The 18,648-nt window shown below is 36.4% G+C and overlaps 1 protein-coding gene across 1 annotated transcript in view; it reads left to right on the forward strand.

The window, feature by feature from the left end:
• The window catches only part of UTRN (utrophin), a 473,527-nt gene that overhangs the window by 148,788 nt on the left and 306,091 nt on the right, over window positions 1-18,648 (forward strand). The window contains exons 19-23 of the mRNA XM_054698162.1: window positions 1,871-1,958; window positions 6,353-6,591; window positions 6,756-6,936; window positions 9,155-9,300; window positions 9,969-10,181. Coding sequence (XP_054554137.1) covers window positions 1,871-1,958; window positions 6,353-6,591; window positions 6,756-6,936; window positions 9,155-9,300; window positions 9,969-10,181 — 867 coding nt within the window. The remainder of the gene's footprint in view (window positions 1-1,870; window positions 1,959-6,352; window positions 6,592-6,755; window positions 6,937-9,154; window positions 9,301-9,968; window positions 10,182-18,648) is intronic.

Consider the following 18,648-nt stretch of genomic DNA (forward strand, 5'->3'; position numbering starts at 1 on the left):
AGTGCCCAAGGCCTTCCAGTGACCCACTTCCCACCTCTTATCACCTCCATGAGCCCCAGCCCTCCCTCTCCTCCTGCTGTTTCCTCACTTCCCTGCATTCCCCATGTGCTCAGAATGACCCTTTATTAAGCCTCTGAGCTGTGTGGCTGGCATACCCTCTACTCCAGGGGTCTCCTTTAGCCTCATTAGAAGAGTTAAGGGATTCATCCTTTGACTTCCATATTGCTTTGCTTTACCTCTGTGGAAGCCCTTATTTATGTCATTGTTTACATGCCTGCTAGGAGTGCTTAAAAGTGGGGATAATTTTCCACTGAACCCTGCAATTTAAGCACTCAGTAAAGTTCTTGGAAGGAGGGAAAGGTGACTGTGGGCAGGGAGAACGTGGGAGGCGGTTAACCTAGGAAGCCCTCTTGGAGTCCTCTGCTCAAGGAGTGGGGAGAGATAGAAATAGGAACTGAAACTTGTTAAATGCTGAAAGACCAATTCTCAAAAGCTCTAAAGTAGCAGAGAACTTGGAAGTTACAATGATCTTTATGGAACAAGTCACACAAAAAATAGAATAAGTTAAATTCTACCCTATGATCTAGGAATAATTTTATGTCCAGAAATTGTAGAAGTTCATTTATTTTCTTGCTTCAGACAAGTAGTAATAGATAACAAGGTGTTGGAAAAAATGTAAAATGAAAAAAAAATTACTCATTGCTTTAAATTAATTTTTCTCAAAAATAAGGGAAAGATTGGTTTAATTTTGTTCTAGTGAAGGGATATCTTATTACAAGTAATAAATATCTGGGTGGGAATCCCTAGTCCTGTCTACCATGACTGTAAAAAGTGGCAAAAATCAACTTATTTAGGGCAGGTGATCATTTTTCTCAGCTTGATGGTGACTTTTTGCATTGATATACAGTTTAATAGAAATAAATTGCTGTTTGTTATAGACTGTTAATATTTTTTAATCACTGATGCTAAAAATGGTGGTTTTATTGCATTAAACTTGAGGATCACAATAGGATAGCTGAATTTAATTGCCAGTGTATTATAGATGTAAGAAGTAGGATTTTTTTCTCTGAGTAGTCTGGGCAAAATAATCTGGGTTACTTAGAAGTTTTGATTCTGCTACTTTGAGTACTAATTGAAAAGTAGTGTGTGTGCACGCATGCACACACCCACATACATGTTGTTTCCATGGTTTTGCTCAGCCCTTTTTTACGAGTCCTGGAAAACTTGATTTTTCCTGGCCCTGCAATGGCGGGACATTGAGAATATTAAACCATGGAGACATGAATATTAAAATTAACATGAGAGTCACTTCTCAAACAAAAGGACAAAATACTCTAGTTTGGGCATTGATAGCATATTATCATGTTTAAAAATTCTGTATGAATTATCTTGTGATTGAAATTTTTGTCATACCCTTGAAGTAATGTAAACAACCAGCAAATGACATCAAGTCTCAAAATGTGCCTCTCTCTTTTCCTGATTAATTATTTTTGAATGTCATAACACACTTAGCTCTTTTGACTCAAAAGCAGTATTTTTTATGGTATGGCACATAATGAAGCTATGGATGTGAATTGATATCCTGGATTTAAGACACTAATTTTAATTATTTCCTCTTACTAGAAACTCATAATTATAGTGTATAATATTTTTCTTATAAAAGAAATTGAAGTATTATATTGTTTGGTTGAATGTATCTTTTAAAATTTATCATCTCTGGAGTTCTGAAGTGTAGCCTGGGTTAAGTAAACCTTGTAACACCTAAAGAGAATGTGGGAGGATCTTTGGACATTATAACTAAAATAGCATCAGTATTGTATTGAGAAGAAAGTTTGCAGTATTTGTTTGCATATTGGGACTTTATTTCCAGGGATTGGAGAAAGAACAGAAAGAAAGAACCCCTAGACTGGAAGAATTCAGCCAAACTGGACAGATCCTTTTGGAGCATATGGGAAAAGGTGAGACCCTTGCCATTTTTTTTTCATGTTTTCTTAGATGGTGGCATTGAATAATAATTAAAGTTTAACCTATCAAATATTTATTTGAAAACACTAACCCCCTTTTTTTTTTTGCTAGAAAGTGGTTTTTAAAATTTCTTATAGGCAGCAGAATCTTTCAAATGAAATTTTATGTTGAAGCTGATTAAAACAGATAAAAGCAGAGTTGTTCTGCTGTTTTACAGGGTCAGGGAATCTAAATAAAACTGTGATACCTCAGCAGAACAGTTAAAATACATTGTTGTAGATGATTTTGAAGCCTCATCCTTTTTGATTATATTTTCCTCCTTCATACCCAGGAAACTGCTTTAAAAAAAAACAGTATTTTTCCATCTGCTTTTCAAAAAATGTCAGTTTATTTTCTGTAAATGCTTGGGGTACACACACACACACACACACACACACACACACACTATGTACGTGTCCAGTTTATAACACTTGTTTAGAAAATTGTGCAAGTGCACCACTATCATAGATTATTAGTATAGTTCAATTATTTCTTCCCCCTCCCTCCCTCTCACCCCCTCACTCAAAATACACCCTAGTTAAATGTCTTGGGTACCCTGGGTGTGGGCATCCCACCAGGAGAGCGCTCCTTCAAGTATTTGCTTGAAGACACCCAAGGGCAAAGACAAACCTTCCATAATTTCTCTTGACATGCTGATTTTTTCAATAATTTAACTATGAGTTGAATTTATGTTGGTTATAGTCATAGATTCTTCAATTCTCCATCAACATGGTAGCATGGGACTCAGTCTGGTGTAAATGTGAGTTATGAGTCTGCATACTTAATTTACCCTCCTCTGTGTCTTTTAGTTGGTGTAGAATCAGTGTTCTGAGATTGGTGGGGGAGAATAATAAGGGTAGAGGTTATAGGGAGAGGAGCTAAAATTGGGAAAGGGGAGAATTTGGGGTCTCCTGTAGCCTTTTCTAGCTTTGTGTCCTTGGGCAAGTCAAGTAACCCTCTTGTTTCTTTGCTTCCTTTTCTAGAAAGCGAGGGTTCATTAGCTGACTGTAGCTTTTGCTATACATTTTGCTAAAATGTATACTCTGGAAAATAAGTTCATGTGTGGTTCTACTTGCAAAAGATCAAGGGTACTAATTGGGAATCCATGATATTTGATAAAGAAATGAGTTTTGTAATCTAATGTGCAGTTGTTTAATTTATAGGAAATCACATATTTTGCGTTACCATTTTTCTTGAATGTTGGTAGCAGTGGGATGCATTCATGACAGGACTCTAATTGTATTTTAGTTATTTCAAATTCTGTTTATTTTAAAAAGCATGTTATTAACATTTTTAGGGTGTGGTGAGAAACTAGGGAAGATGGACACAGATTTGAATAGGGTCTACTTGTTCTGCGTTTAATATTTTCATTTTTTTTGAGGGAGTACCTGCCTTTTGTTAATGAGAGAATAAAAGTGATTTTATAAATGACCCCAACTTTTGTCCATTTTTATCCATTATTCCAATTTACAGTATTATATATTACTTATCTGCATTTGACTAATCCTATTGCTATTGTAAACTCAGAAATGTTGGACAGAAATGAAAGCACATTTGGATGATTCTCTCTGGCTCCCATTTCACCCCCCCATTACAAAAATCACATTGTAATTAATGGATCATTAATGGGGAGGAAGTTATTTTACAGCATGTGATTTGGCCAGAGTTTGTTAAGGTAAGGAGGCAGATAAAGAATCCCACTCCATTAGATAAGCGTGCCAAATTCTTTAGTAAAACATGTTCAAATAATTGTGTCATTGTTTTCCTCAAACTGCTTCAAAAATCCTGCCACAGTGAAGTCTGATAGGACTTTTCTGCCTAATGCATTTGAATTAAGTGTTGTGATATCTCATATAGCATGAAAGTGTTTCTAAAAATGAAGTAGTCTGTTTGATCTGACTTTCACAGATGCTATGCCACGTGTGGTTTTCTTGGTTTAGCTTATCTTATTCCTGGGGTTTGTCAACTAATGTAACAGAGAAGGGGCTCATTTGAATGGAGTGACTTTGTGACTGCATTGCAGTAACTTTGTGAGCCCATTGTGACTGCAAAGTATATGAGCCTGTGGAATTTCATGATGGACTCATGCTTGTAAACATTCCTTTGATCCAGTAATGTTTGACTGAAAAGTGATGTCAGTGAGAATAAGGGTAGGAATATGTATATTTCACCCCTTCTTTATAATTAAGTAGATGCTAGGCTACCAATTCTGACTTTATCTAAGAGTTAGATATTCTGTAGGAATAGAAAAGTTATAACCCTGGATCTTTGAGAGCAAAACAACTACTTAAAAAGACAGTGTATAATTTTCCTTTTGTAAGCAAATTGCATTTTAGTTATTTCTTGACATCCATCCAACTAGTATTGGGTTGTGGGAAAAGTCATGATGCATTTTTGCTTGAAAAGCAGAAAAAAGATGTCATGACTTTTCCGATAACCCAATAATATCACAAGAGGAAGGAAATTTAAATTTTGAGAATTGAAGGAGCAAAGTAAATGGATCATGAACTTTTGCCAGTGACTAAAAAAGCAATTGAAGAATTTTCTTCAGTTTTCCGCGTACTAAAGCCAACTCTGTCTTACCTGTTTTCTAGGTAGTTTGGTTATCTTCCACCTCAAACATTTTATTTATCAGCTTAATTTTCTCTCTCATTTGGCATCAATTACCCTCGCATGAAAATGAAGTGGCTGCTGTTATTCCTTGTCCATTTTCAATAGAAATGACCCTGCAGAAGTGCAGCCATTGCTCAGATAGTTTGTCAGGAAAATGGTGATTTGTTTTGTTTATGACCCCATAAAGGGGATAATTAAACTTGGACTGTGGTGTGCATGTTTACCCCATGTCTGGTACTCCATCATCTACGTGATGGTGGGCAGTGAACTTCAGCAACTGCCATGATGATATATTCAAATTATGTGATGCCATGCTTGCATTGCTAATTTTCCTAGAGTACAGTGTGATGCAGAAATTTAAAAATACACAATCTGTCACTCATAAGTGGCCTTTTGTTTTACATACCATTTTTTAAGTTCTCATTATCCTGGAATTTTCCCATATGTTTACAAAACATGATTGCTTTATTTTACCTTTCCTCTGATAATAAAGATGTTAAGCCCATCATTTCAAAATGTATGCTGCTCACAGAAAAGAAAGATTCATTTCCAGAATGCTCATAGCTTTTTCTTAGTAGTTCTGAGAAATGACTTTCTTAGTAAAGATGGCATTTTCTCTTAGTAATTTTAAAGGATTTAATGGTATTTTTCACTAATATTATAATATTTGATGGTATTTTATGCTAGAGGAATGCCCATGGTAAAGCTTATATATATATATATATATATATATATATATATATATAAAAGCATACAGATATATACATATATATACACACATATACACACGTATATGTAATGTGTATTATATATGAAATATATACCTGTATCATATATAATACATTTTATATTATATAATGTATTATATAATATATAAATACTTCAGTATACACATAAATATATAAAGTTATATGTGGGTACATATAAGACTGTTATTTCTATAAATATTTTCTACTGTTCAAAAATGAGACAAACAAAATTATATATGAGAAATAAGTTCTGAGGATGTAACATATATAAAAAAAATCCACAATTGGTGTGTTCCCACTATAAAATTAATTTATAGGACATCAGTAATAAATGTGACACATTTGTTCCAATGTGTTTTTGACTGTCCTCCCCTTGCAGTGATACTTGGGCATATGTGGGTCTCTGCCAGGTAGACTTAGTGGTGGTATGGCCTGAATGCTGGTTTGATGTCCCTCCACCCACATGCCAGGGTGCTCCCTGCACTGGGGATTTTTGTCATCCATTTTGCAATTCACAGGACTCTGGTTTGGTCACCAAAACATTGAGCTGCCTCCTACTTTTTGTAGTCAGCTGTCTCTTTATCTGAGGACAGAGGATGTACCTTCTGATGTCAGAACCCAGATGAGTCCAGACAGTCTTTGACTTAGACTCGAAGCTGGCAGAGTAGCAGGATGCAACGAATGGAAACATATTCTATAGAAAAGCAGTGGTTGATTGTCATCTGCTGTGCCTTTGCCACATCCAGACCACTCCTGATGTGCAATTTCAAGCTCTCCCTCTCCTGCTTTGTTCAAGGAATTAAACATAGTTATTTCTAAATGCATCATTATAATTTTTTTGTGATTGCTTAAAGAGGGGCTTAGAGAGTGGTCATTAGAAGTGACATTGTCTCATTCTTTTGAATATGTCAGAATGTCTACAACAAACCCCAAACTAGTTTTTGTAAAATACATGAAGTACATGCTTATTCTTCATGTCTGTGTAGAAGGCCTTCCTACTGAAGAAATAAAAGGTGTTCTGGAGAACATATTAACAGAGTGGACGACTGTCTCTGAGCAGCTGGAAGAAGTGGCAAGAAAGATCCAGCTACAAGAAGATATCACTGCCTACTTTCGGCAACTTGATGAGCTTGAGAAAACCATCAGGGCAAAGGAGAGGGCCCACCAGGCTCCCTTTGCAGGCTCTCCACAACAGTCCTTGCCCAGCACGCGGGACTCCTGTCAGGTAAGGAGCCGGCCGTCTGGAACGTGAATCAATTCTGTGCCCAGCCCAGCATTTAAAGAAGCTGCTAGGTGTAGCATGAACTATTGGCTAATTCTGTTCTTATTAGCCTTCTGTGAGGATGTTCATATCACCAGTGAATTCTGTGACTATTTTCTCTTCCCCAGCGGGAATTGACAAATCTCCTCAGCCTCCAGCCCAAAATTGAAACACTACGTGCAAGGTGCTCAGCACTGAAGTCACAGCCCTCTGCTCCTGACTTTGTACAGCAGGCTTTTGATAGCTTTCTGGGACACTACCAAGCTGTGCAACAGGATTTAGAGGACTGTCAGCAACAGCTGGAGAATGGTAAACCTACTAGCTTCACTTTCTTCTGATGTGATTTTAATATCTTGGTTTGCCTTAATTTAAAAATTACTTCCTAATATTTAGTACAGCTACTTGTTTTGCAACAATCCAACTCTGTTTTCTTGTGTGTCTGCCATTGGTCCGGTGGTTGAAGTATATTCAGGCCATTTCTTGGATTCACACATGTGTGTAAACTTGCAAACACCTTCCTCTTAATTTAAACTCATGTTAACAGGGTAGAATGATTTTTATAAAGTTTTTTAAAGGGTGTTATTTTCCCCTTTCATTCAAGGAGGTCAGCTAATATTACTAGAAGGGCATAAATGAATGATCACTTAATTTTGCTCACTCAAAATTGTTTAAATTTAGCAATATCTTCTTTTAAAACAACTTCTGTTTCTCTTTCAATGCTTGAAAAACTAGAGTTTTTACTTTTGGAATACACATAGTTTTGGAAAGTTCACTGAAAGGATCTGAAACCTTATCCTTCATACGTTGTGTATTTTCCTCAGCCATTTTGTAAGTCAGGAGTTGTATTGTATTATGAAATGCTGTTGGTAATGCATGCTGAGAAGCTGTATATTTAACATACCATTACTTACTGCAAAAACAGATTGTGTAATGGCTTGTGGGAATCTCTGCATGTACATCGTAGGCAAATGTGTTAGGCTTCCTTTCTTCTGGAAAGACATTTGGACGCCATATTTTGTTCATCAAGTATGAAATGTTTTGCAAGTACCACTTTTCTATTTACTGTCCTAAAATATACTTTCAGTTTTGATGAAAATCAGTAGGCACTTTAAAAATATTTAGTTTCTTAACTTTAAACTTTAAAAAATTATTTTTTTTAATTGTGGTGAAATTCACCTAACATTTACCATTTTAACCACTTTTCAATATAGAGTTCAGCTGTGTTGAATGTATTCACGCTGTAGTACAATCTCCAGAACTTTTTCATTGCATAAAGTTGCAACTCTGTCCCCATTAAACAGCATCTCTCCATTTCCCCCTAAATTCCAGTCCCAGATACCCACCATTCTAATTTTTGCTTCTCTGAATTTGGCTATTCTAGATAGCAGAATAGCAGATTTCAGTAGAATTATACTCTTTTCTTTCTTTTTTGTTTTGTTATTGGCTTATTTCACTTAGCACAACACACCAAAGTGTGTCCATATGGTAGCATGTGTCAGAATTTCCTTTTATTTGTATTTTTTCTAGGGCTGAATTAGTTTCCACCCTACAAATATTCCACATTCTGCTAATCTAGTCATGTGTCAATGGAAATTTGAGTTGTGTCCACCTTTTGGTTATTGTGACTGATGCTGCTCATTTCTTAACTTTTGTTGCTAGTTCTGTTCACCATTTTCTGCTTCAAAAGAGCCTCTTTCCTACCTCCATAAGGGTTGTTTGTTTGTGACATCGATGGCAGGGACGGATAGATGTTGTAGCTGGCTTGCAGTCGCTGTCTCTGTGGTCTGGAAGAGCTGTGGTGTTCCCGTGTCCTGTCTGCTACTTTAGAGATGACAGTTTGTCCACATGCTTGAGATTAGAGGAAGACTGGTTGAGAGGATCTTTGTTTCCTTTATCAGGGACAAATAGGTTCTATGGGACAAAGGGAACATTGTAGTATCACCTTCAGGGAGACGAGATGAAATGAAGAAAAATGATAGTGGATTAGTGGATGACTCCAAACATCGGCATGCACAGAATTGAAGTCACCGGCTCTCAGAAATGCCAGGGGAAAGATTTGTTTCCATAGCTAACAGAGACCTATTTCAAATTTAGATTATGGAGTTTGATGTCACTCATATTAGAATTCACTTATTTTAGGGCCTCCCCGGTGGCACAGCGGTTGAGCACTGGGTTGCGAAGCTGCCCGCAGCCTCTGCAGCGCCGGTTCGATCCCCGGCTGCTCCCCAGCCACCGAAGGAGGGTCCCACATGGCGCGCAGACCTCTCCTGCTGCCCGCTGCTTCCCTCAGCAGTGTACTTCGGTCCTTCTGCCTGCTCAGCTCCCCACTCTGGCTCTGGTGAATTCTTTCACCCTCCCACTCTTCTGAGTGTACCCAGTGCTTGTATAAATAAATAAACAAATAAATAAATAAATCTTAAAAAAAAAAAAAAAGAATTCACTTATTTTATATAGAACAAATGGCATATATAATAATATCAGGTTCATAACATTGTTTTTCTCAAAATAAATACTTTTAAATAAACAGACCTGAAGAGCCAACCTGGATGTGCACATTTGGAAACACTGAAAACATTAAAGGATTTGCTAAATGATTCAGAAAATAAGGCTCAGACATCTTTGAGTGTCTTGAATGATCTTGCAAAGGTGGAGGAGGCCCTGCAAGAAAGAAAGGTAACATGTATTTGGGTTTTAGTAGTCGAGTCATTTTTAATAACTCATTTCAAATATTTTGAAATATTTTTCAGCAATTTAAAATAATGTCATTTTTTGTCAAAATTGATCAACGAGTTCTTTTTAATTTGAAGGTTTGTCACTATAGTTACTGTACTTCATATCACAGAATGTAGCAAAGTTATTTATTATTTTTAAATAGAATAAATGCATATTTTCTCCTTCTGTTGCCATTAGCCTGACATTTTCAGCCTGTTAATAATCCATTAAAACATCTTTAATAAAATGAAGACTGTAGGTTGAACTGAGGTGTTCTTTTCCTGTGTTGAATATAAATGCTTCTCTCACCTTAGAATATATGGCTATTTCATAGGATAGAAAGAAAACTTTTACTTTTTTGATTGTGCTTATTTTTTCATCAGTTTTTCCCATCTTTCTATCAAATGCATTTTACTGAAATTTTTATAGAATTAATATTGCATTATGACATTATATAGGTTTTAGGTATGCCTCATTATATATCAACATCAATATACTAGATTAAATTCATTACTAAATGTCCAACATATAAAAAGTTTTTAAAAAGTGACATTTGACCACTTATACTCCATATTATTACATTTGTACAAATTATTGTGTGTAATTTTAATATTTAAAAATTTTTTCAGGCCTTTGATGAGTTTCTTGAGAATCAAAAACCCACATTATATAAACTTGCAGAAGAAACAAAGACTTTGGGGAAAAATGTTGCACCAGATGTAGAAAAAATGTATAAGCAAGAATTTGATGATGTTCAAGGAAAGTGGAACAAACTAAGTGTCAGAGTTTCCAAGGATTTGCATTTTCTTGAGGAAATTACACCCAGGCTCAGGACTTTTGAGGTAAGTCAAAAATTTGAGACTGTTAGGAGTTTCAGTTTATTACAGTGTAAAATAGTAATTATCATGAAAGACTCAAGTGTGTATATATGTTGAGTATTATTTGCGTTCCTTTTCGCTCCATACTTTTTATTTCCTTAGCTGGGGTTTATAACTTGTTTTCCAAAGTTGTAGGTTTAATATGTTGGAAAGCATATTTATTTCCTTTTGTCTTATAAAAGCTGCTTGGTAAAGGTAATGTGGACCTTGATGATAAGAGAAATTGCTTAAAAATGGTCAAAATAATGTTTCAGGATGAAGAGCCTGCAGGAAATACAGACTGGGATTTGGTTAGAGTGGTAGAGGTTGCCCAGGTAGCTGAGTGTTTGAAACAGTTTATATAAAGTTTTATATGTTTGGAGTTGAAAATCTCAAGTAGGTCATTGACAAACAGTAGCAATTTGGGACAGAAAGTAATTCACAGGACACAAACATGCAGAAGCATGATCCTTCTTGAAAATGTGAACAGATGAACTAGTGATAAAGTTCCATAGATTTAATATGGGGACATAAAAAAAGAAAGTGGTTAAAGTCAATGTCAGATAAGACAATCAGAATTTTAACATTTTGCCTGTGTCAAAGTTGAAGTGGTTTTTCTAAATCACCTTGTTTTTGAATAGGAAATATCTGCTTGAAGAATGAATGAAGAACTCTCTTCCTAGGGGTTCTCCAAGCTCACAGTGCCTCCTTAAGTGGTCATTGGCATCCCAAGATATACTTCTAGACTATTGTCTGGCACAGAGAAGGCGCTCAATAAGTGTTTTCGTTGAATAAAATGAGATTAGTAATGAAAGATTTAGATTTAGAAATTACATATATGTTTGTGTGTGTAGTTCTCTGTCTTTATCCCTGTCTTTCTGTCTGTCCATCCATCCTTTGTGTACACACACGCACATGCACATACTCACACACACACACATAATTGTATTTAGATCCCAAGAGAAGTTATGTAAAAAATAAATTGCTAAAAAAGTGAAAAGTTTGAAAGTAATGACATTATGAAAACAATGTTTTAAAAATAAAGTGCCATGAACATGTGGTAGGAAAGAACTGGAGATTTTACAGATCAGTGTGAAGAGATCCAGCACATGGATTCAAGTCTGGTGACCACTTTAGCTGGAGGGAAGCTTTTTGACCAGGAGTCAATGGACAGTTTCAATGAATGACCAGTAGGAGAATGAAGGATGAGTGTGGTGCAGTACTGGAAGGAGGTTGTTTTCTTTATGTGCAAGCTACAATTTTACACTGAAATCTCACTAGAATAATTTGTTAATTTTGAAGTGTATTATGTGTAGTTTTGGATTTTTGACTCCTTTAATTTTGTGAGTGGATCTTATCAGTTTTCTGTTGTAATTCTTTCCAACCATAAAGACCAAAGTTATTGTTACTGGTGATTCTAAAATTTTTGGTTATGGTCCAAGCCAATGCTTGGATTATTAGTTGTTCTTGATCAGGGATGATTTTTTCCTCCAAAGGACATTTTTAATGATTGGGTATATTATTGGTTCCCACAGCGGTGGGGATTGGTGAGTGCTTTTGTTGTCTGGTGGGTCAAGGTGGGACTGCACACAGACATCCTTCATACACAGCCCCCACAACCAAAGAATTACTTGGCTCAAAATATCAGCAGTGCTGAGGATGAGTAATTAGCAAATAAATACTTCCCACCTTTTAGAAATATCATTGCTTTGTTTTCAAATTTAAATCTGAGATATAGTTAGGGAAATTTATAGGTAGAGATTAACCCAAAGGTTAAATTTTTTTGACTCTTAAAGGTATATTTTAGGGTTAGCTGAATGTGTGCTAATATTTTAATATGGAATTTAAAGAAAATAAATATTTATCCAAATAATAAAAAAGATTCCTGTGGTTATGGTAATCCAGCCTTAGGCTTTAGTGGGTTGTGGTTACTAATGAAGTATATCCAGGTACCTAAAGTGGCCAGCAGGATGCATGCCAAACTTGTTTCTATTAAAATATCCCACATCAGGCATGTATCTAGATATTTAGATTTTTTTTATTTGTTGTAACAGTAGCAGACTTATATGTCCAGTTATTATTTTTTTTAAGATTTATTTTTATTTATACAAGAACTGGTATATAGGCCAGAGGCGTGGGAGGGTAAGAGGATTCACCAGAGACAGAGTGGGGAGCAGAACAGGCAGACTGACTGAAATACACTGCTGAGGGGAGCAGCTGGCGAGACAGGAGAGGTCTGCTGTGCCATGTGGATTTCTCCCTAGCTGACCAGGGATTGAATTCGTGCCGCAGAAGCTGAGGATTGCTTCATAGTGTGGTGCTTAACCCCTTGCGCCACCAGGGAGGCCCAGTTTGTGTTTTTTTCCATTGTTGTTCATTTCCTTTTTACTTCCTGTATCTTCCATAAATAAGTGAAGTCATATGTTATTTGTCTTTCTCCTGAGTTATTTCACTTAACTCAATCTATTCAAGGTCAACCTATGTTGTTACAAATGGCAAGATCTCATCTTTTTTATGACTGTGTAGTATTCCACAGTATATGTACCACTGATGGATAATTTTTTGGCCTCTGAGTTTTACTTGTCTTTGTCATGATTTTAAGACAGTAGATTTTTGATTCAATGTTAATTTATTATTTTTTCTTAGGAACAAAGAGGTTGATTTGTTTATTTTTAAAATGTAGTTTTAAGCATATAAATAATACATAAAGTCTGTTTATTGTGAAGAAATTGAATAATAGAGAGGTAATTAGAAGGAAAATTTAGAGTTCCCTTTCATCCCTAATACTATTTCCTTTCCTTGAGGCAACTAATATTAACAATAATCCTTGCTTGAGGTTAACAGAATCAAAGATAAAAACAAAGCTTGTGAATATCACTAGTTCAGGAAAATTGTCCATAATGATAGAAACAAAGGATATTAGAACTCTATAAGGCATATTTAAATAGATAGTAGGTAAATAGATAGTAGGTAATTACTCAATATAATAATGCTTTCCACTGACAAAACACATTTCAACTGAAAATATTTTCATATTTATGTGCTTTCTCTTTTACTACCTTCCTATAATACTTGTAGGATGATTTTGTTATTTATGTGCCAATTTTAGCTTTGTGTTATTTGTAGAAAAATAGTATCTTCCTCATTTGCCTACATTTCCTTTGTCTTCATAGCCAGTGGCTTTTTTATGGGTAGAGATTGGTCCTATGTATTCTGATTCACAGTGTCTTAGTCATATGCATTTTTAAATTCTTCTTTTGAAAAATCTATTCTATGCCAAAGTAATGACCTCAACTCTTGTGTTTAAAGAATTGAACTATCAGTTAGTGTTTTTAAAAACTACCTCACAGAAAGTCCTCCCATTCCTTCCAGGTAGCAAAATACTTAAAATTATGTGACAAAGGTAATTTTTTCATGACTGGTTTTACTGACAGGATTTTCTTTTGCATTATGGGGAGTAAATATTATAAAATCCCAAGAGGCTGCTGATAGATATTTTGTGCCCAGAAATAATATCTTTGCATTCAGGACTTGCAAGATATTTTGTATTATTTCATTTTGCTACTCAAGATCGCCTGTTGTACAATCAGACTGGGAACTTGTAAACTCATCCCCGAGGCCCACACAAATCTTTGTTTCACCACTGCTCCTGCCCCTTTAGATCTTTCCTTCCCCTAAATCCTTCCTGCTGTGTTCAGAACTTCCTGTAATCTCCTCTCCTGACAATCCCATTAAGCTTTAAATCTGACTCCCACTTCCAGTCTCTTGCCTCTGAATTCATCTTCCATGCCGACTCCAGGAAGTTCCACTTCTGGACCGGTTGTCTTTGCCACGAAGACAAAGTACATACATAGTCTGCTCTTAATTCCTGTCCTTTAATCAAAAACCCTGACTGCATACCCTCTGTAAGCTGAGTCTGGTGGGGAGACTATGCTGGTCACAACAAAGATAACCCTGGACAATTGCTTATTTCTTTGGAGTTTGCAGCCTCTTCTTATCTCAACCTTTAGGAATAAACTTCTACAAGCCGCCTTCCACCTTGCTCACCACCACTCCCACACTCAGATAATTATTCCCTTCTCTGTGGTCCTGCTGTCTCTTCACTTCACAGCAACCCTACCTCAAGCCAGTTTTTGTTATTTTGCAAGACTGGCGTGTCTCTCCTCCCCCAAGGCATGAGACCCTAGTATGGCATCCAGCAAGTGAGGGGATGTGTGTGATTGTTCTTTAGGGACCTCCAGATATCTTGTCACTTACACCTCTCTAGTGAGGTTGCATCTCTGAGATTGCAATGCCTGGTGATCCTTGGTGGCAGGATACCCCTAAGTCACAGTCCTTCTTCAGGTTAAAGGCACACACTGAACAGATGTCCTCATGCACAGCACAGAAGGGGTCCTGCAGGAGCTCAGTAGGCTTTGGAATGGCTTGGAAAGCCTTGCAGGGCTTTCCAAATACAATGTTAAATATTTTATAAGACTAATATGCAGTATGGCTGATTGAACTCTTCCGGGGTCACAGACAATTGAGATTATCATTTCATAAAGGTTTTTTTTTCCCTCATTTAGAATGCATTTTACTTTACTAAATGAGATATTGGTGTAGTCTAAATCATAGCTTTAAGAAAACTGAGTTTCAGATAAGTAAATATAGTAGCAAGGTCATCCCTAGTCTTCCCCGCTAAATGAGGAAATACTTTTTAAAGAGTGTTTTGAGGTTAATGAATATTATCAAACCAAATGAAATAGAAACCCTATTACTTTTAATTACTGTTTTAATTTGGGTTTCACATTTCTTCTCGCCTATGTCTTACATTAGAAATCACTGCTTAAGAAGTAGTGGACATTCCAGCAGATGGGGGAAGAGCAAAAGAAAATGCCAAGAATTTAGCTGTAAACAAAACCTGGAGATAGTTGTGTAACTTGGAATCTTTTTGTTTTACATCCAGAATCAAGCTTCAAATTACCTCCATCCCTAGCTCAGGGTCTGGGTAGGTGGATGGGGTGTGATAGGGTTAAGGTTAAAGTGTTAATGACCTCACATTCCTTTTCTGTGACCCCAGAGTAAGGTGTTGCTCATCCCAAATGCTTACATGTCATTGCTTTTGAGCACTGATGGCCAAATGTAGAATTTTGATTCTTCCAAGCTAGAATATTTGATAATTTGTTTTCCAAACTACTATATCGGTCATTTTGTATTTGCTTAAGAATTTGCGAGCATAAGTAAGAATGAGAAATGGTTGCCTTAGCTTAGTAAGTATCTGGTGTGTGTGTGTTTTGGCATGACGTGATGAGGCATTTATTTTAGAACTTTACTTGTACTTTTTTATATTGCTTTAAAAGAACAGAGGTGCCCCCAGGAAGATAAATATTAGAGATTATCCAATCTGTCCTGTTTATCTGCAGGTGGATAGAGGCAGAGAAAAAAAAAAATTGAATGTTCATTATTGTACATTAGTAACTCAGAAGTGCCTCAGCTGAGTGTAACCTCTTTGCTGTACAATTGACTTAAAGGTGAGCAGAATTTTGGCAGTACATATCTCCTACAAGAGGATTGAGACAATATTTTCCTTCTGGGGAAAGAGGAGATACCAGAGGATAGGCAGAGCTCTGTTCTGCAATTCGCTGCACACAGATGGCAACTAGTATTGACCTTAGTGGCTCAATAATCCTTCCTGCACGGTGTGGCCACAGGCTGGGGATGCCCTGGGAACCTGCTGCTACTCAGCTCTTCCAAAGTTGGGCTCTTTCCTCATTATCTTCATTTCCTTCTACTGAGCTTTATTCAGCCAGGTCTATTCAGATGTATCCCAAGCAGCAGCTCTTTCAATTACTTTTAAGCAATTACTTTGAAAGAGTTACAGGCTAGAGCAAACATTAATGTTGGCAGCAATTAAAGACAGTAAACAGAAGCTTATGCAGACATGTATTCACCCTGGCCACTCCTACTGTGGAGTCTCACCTGAGTCTGTGCCCATCAGAGAGGGGAAAAGGAGGAAGGAAAGGGACAGATGTCCTAAAACTTCCCATTTTATGCCAACAATTGGGATTGTTGAGACTGCTTGCTTTAGTCAAGACTGATTTTCATTAAATCTCCTTTGAATATAATGCTTCTATATAAATTTCAAAATTCCTTGTCCTAAAAGATTCTCAGTTTTCCTATTCAAAACTAGATTTAATGAATTTCCCAGTTACACAACGGTAATGCTGCCTTGAATTCTTAAGTTCTTGAGTTCATAATGGAGATGAACGGTAAGTACAGAGAGTGTCGATGCATTAAATGAATGGTGAATAAACGTCCTTCATGAACTCTCTCTGTATGCTCAAGCTTCCTTTCATTTAGCGTTAGGAGTCAAGTGGAAAAAACTCCACAGATCTTCCAGATGCCTAAATCTTCATTTCACTAATCATGGGATTTTTACCCATGATAACATTATGCAGTTTATGAGAAATTCAAGAAAAATGGAGATGGATGAATTTATTGATTAAAGGGAAGGATTATTTTCTAAACGCTAGAAGAGTAAACTTGCTATCAGTTCCTAGCAAAGCTGTAAATAAATGACCAACCAGAGATATTACTTGTCTTAGGAAAGAATGTGGGGGTCACAAGGAATCAACAGGAAGACCACAAATAAGCGTTGATGAGACTCATTTAAGTGCTGCTTTCTTTTATTTACTTTTTGGAGGAAGAATACTAGATTATTAGATAAGTAGATTTATTGAGTTGTACCTTTCATGTGCATTCACCTACTGCTCACATAATACTCACAAACTGTCATTTGGGGCAAGTCTTGATTTCAGTAAAGTATTTGAGAAACTCCATGACCTCATAAGAAGGAAATGGAGGGCCTCCCCAGTGGCGCAGTTGCGAAGCTGCCCGCAGCTTCTGCAGCGCTGGTTCGATCCCCGGCCACTGGGCGAGGGTCCCACACGGCGCACAGACCTCTCCTGCCGCCCGCTGCTCCCCTCAGCAGTGTACTTTGTCAGTCTGGCTGTTCTGCTCCCTACTCTGGCTCTGGTGAATTCTCTCACCCTTCACGCTTCTAACTGTATCCAGTGCTTGTATAAATAAATAAATAAATCAATCTTTAAAAAAAAAAAAAAAACCAACTTCAAGGAACATGAAGAAATTATTTTATATATATATATATATATATATATATATATATATATATATATATAAAGGAGATGGAAAGCTAGCTAGGTGCTAATACACTGTAGCTTCCCATAGTTTAAAAACTAAGTTGAAAGTTTGTTGATTCATGAATGTCATAGTGTCCTTCTGGGGAAATGCTTGGGTAGACACTGTCATTGGCATTTTTTTTTCACCTGGAAAAATTCCGAAAGTGAATTAAAAAACTCCAAAAGATAAACTATTCTTGCCTCTCAGCTTTGTGGAGAAGAGCAAGCTGGGAGGAATTAACCAGTACTAATGGGGAAAACTGAAAATTCAAATCTGTGTTGGCTTCCTTTGGTTGTATTGTCAGCTAATTTTAGTTAACATAATAAGGCAACATTTAATATATATAAATATCAAGAACTGAAATTATTATAGAAGTCAATTAAAGAATATGAGGTAGGAGAAATAAAATTTTGAAGGAGCGATGGCAATATTAATAATCTGGTTAACCATAACATGAATATTATAAACAAAAAACAAAAGAAAAGAAAAACCTATTGTTAAAAAAGAAAACTTAATTTTAGCTAGTGTTTCATGTATGTAATATCCATATGGGAAATACCAGTTAGAATTTATTTTTGTCATTCATTCCAACTTCAAAAAAATAATTGGTTCTGGACATTAAAAAATTGAGGTAGTTTCTTGATCATGTTGATTAGAATGGGAAGTGCAACACGCCTTGGCTATCATGTCCTAGAAATATGGCTATAAGAATTGGGAATGCTTAACCAATAAGGATAGGGGAAGATACAGTGGCTGCTTTCAAATCCAAAGAGCTTTCCTGAACAGGAGAGTAAATTTATCTCCATTCCTAGGGATGAATGAGAAGCAGAGAATCGAAGAAGGTACATGGGAACATTTAGCTCAATACGAGGGAAATGAACAAATCAGACTGGTCAGTCAAAGATAGAAGGGAAGGTCTCGTCAAGCCATGTCCATCACTTTACTCTAGAACTGGAACTCATTTGGATCTTTTTCCTCCTTTACGGCCCAATTCCAATATACTGCCTCTCAGAAATATCTTTGTCTTTGCAAATTGTTTCCTTTCATTTGATTTTGAACCCCCAGCACCATCAATAGTAACTGGATTCAATTTAGTAGAAGATGGGTAAAAGAAAGTACTGGTTTCTCGGATAACAAGGCATTCAACAGCAGAACTAAGAACAATCTGTTGTATTCTTTCCATGATGCTCTTTATTTATTCCAGGTTTGAGTAGCTGCCTTTAGGAGAAAATTTGTTTTACATTATATGAGAATAAAAGTTTTTTAGCTGATT

The sequence above is a fragment of the Talpa occidentalis genome, unplaced genomic scaffold (genome assembly GCF_014898055.3).
Source record: "Talpa occidentalis isolate TD23 unplaced genomic scaffold, MPIMG_talOcc4v2.1 talOcc4.2, whole genome shotgun sequence".
Classification (NCBI taxonomy): domain Eukaryota; kingdom Metazoa; phylum Chordata; class Mammalia; order Eulipotyphla; family Talpidae; genus Talpa; species Talpa occidentalis.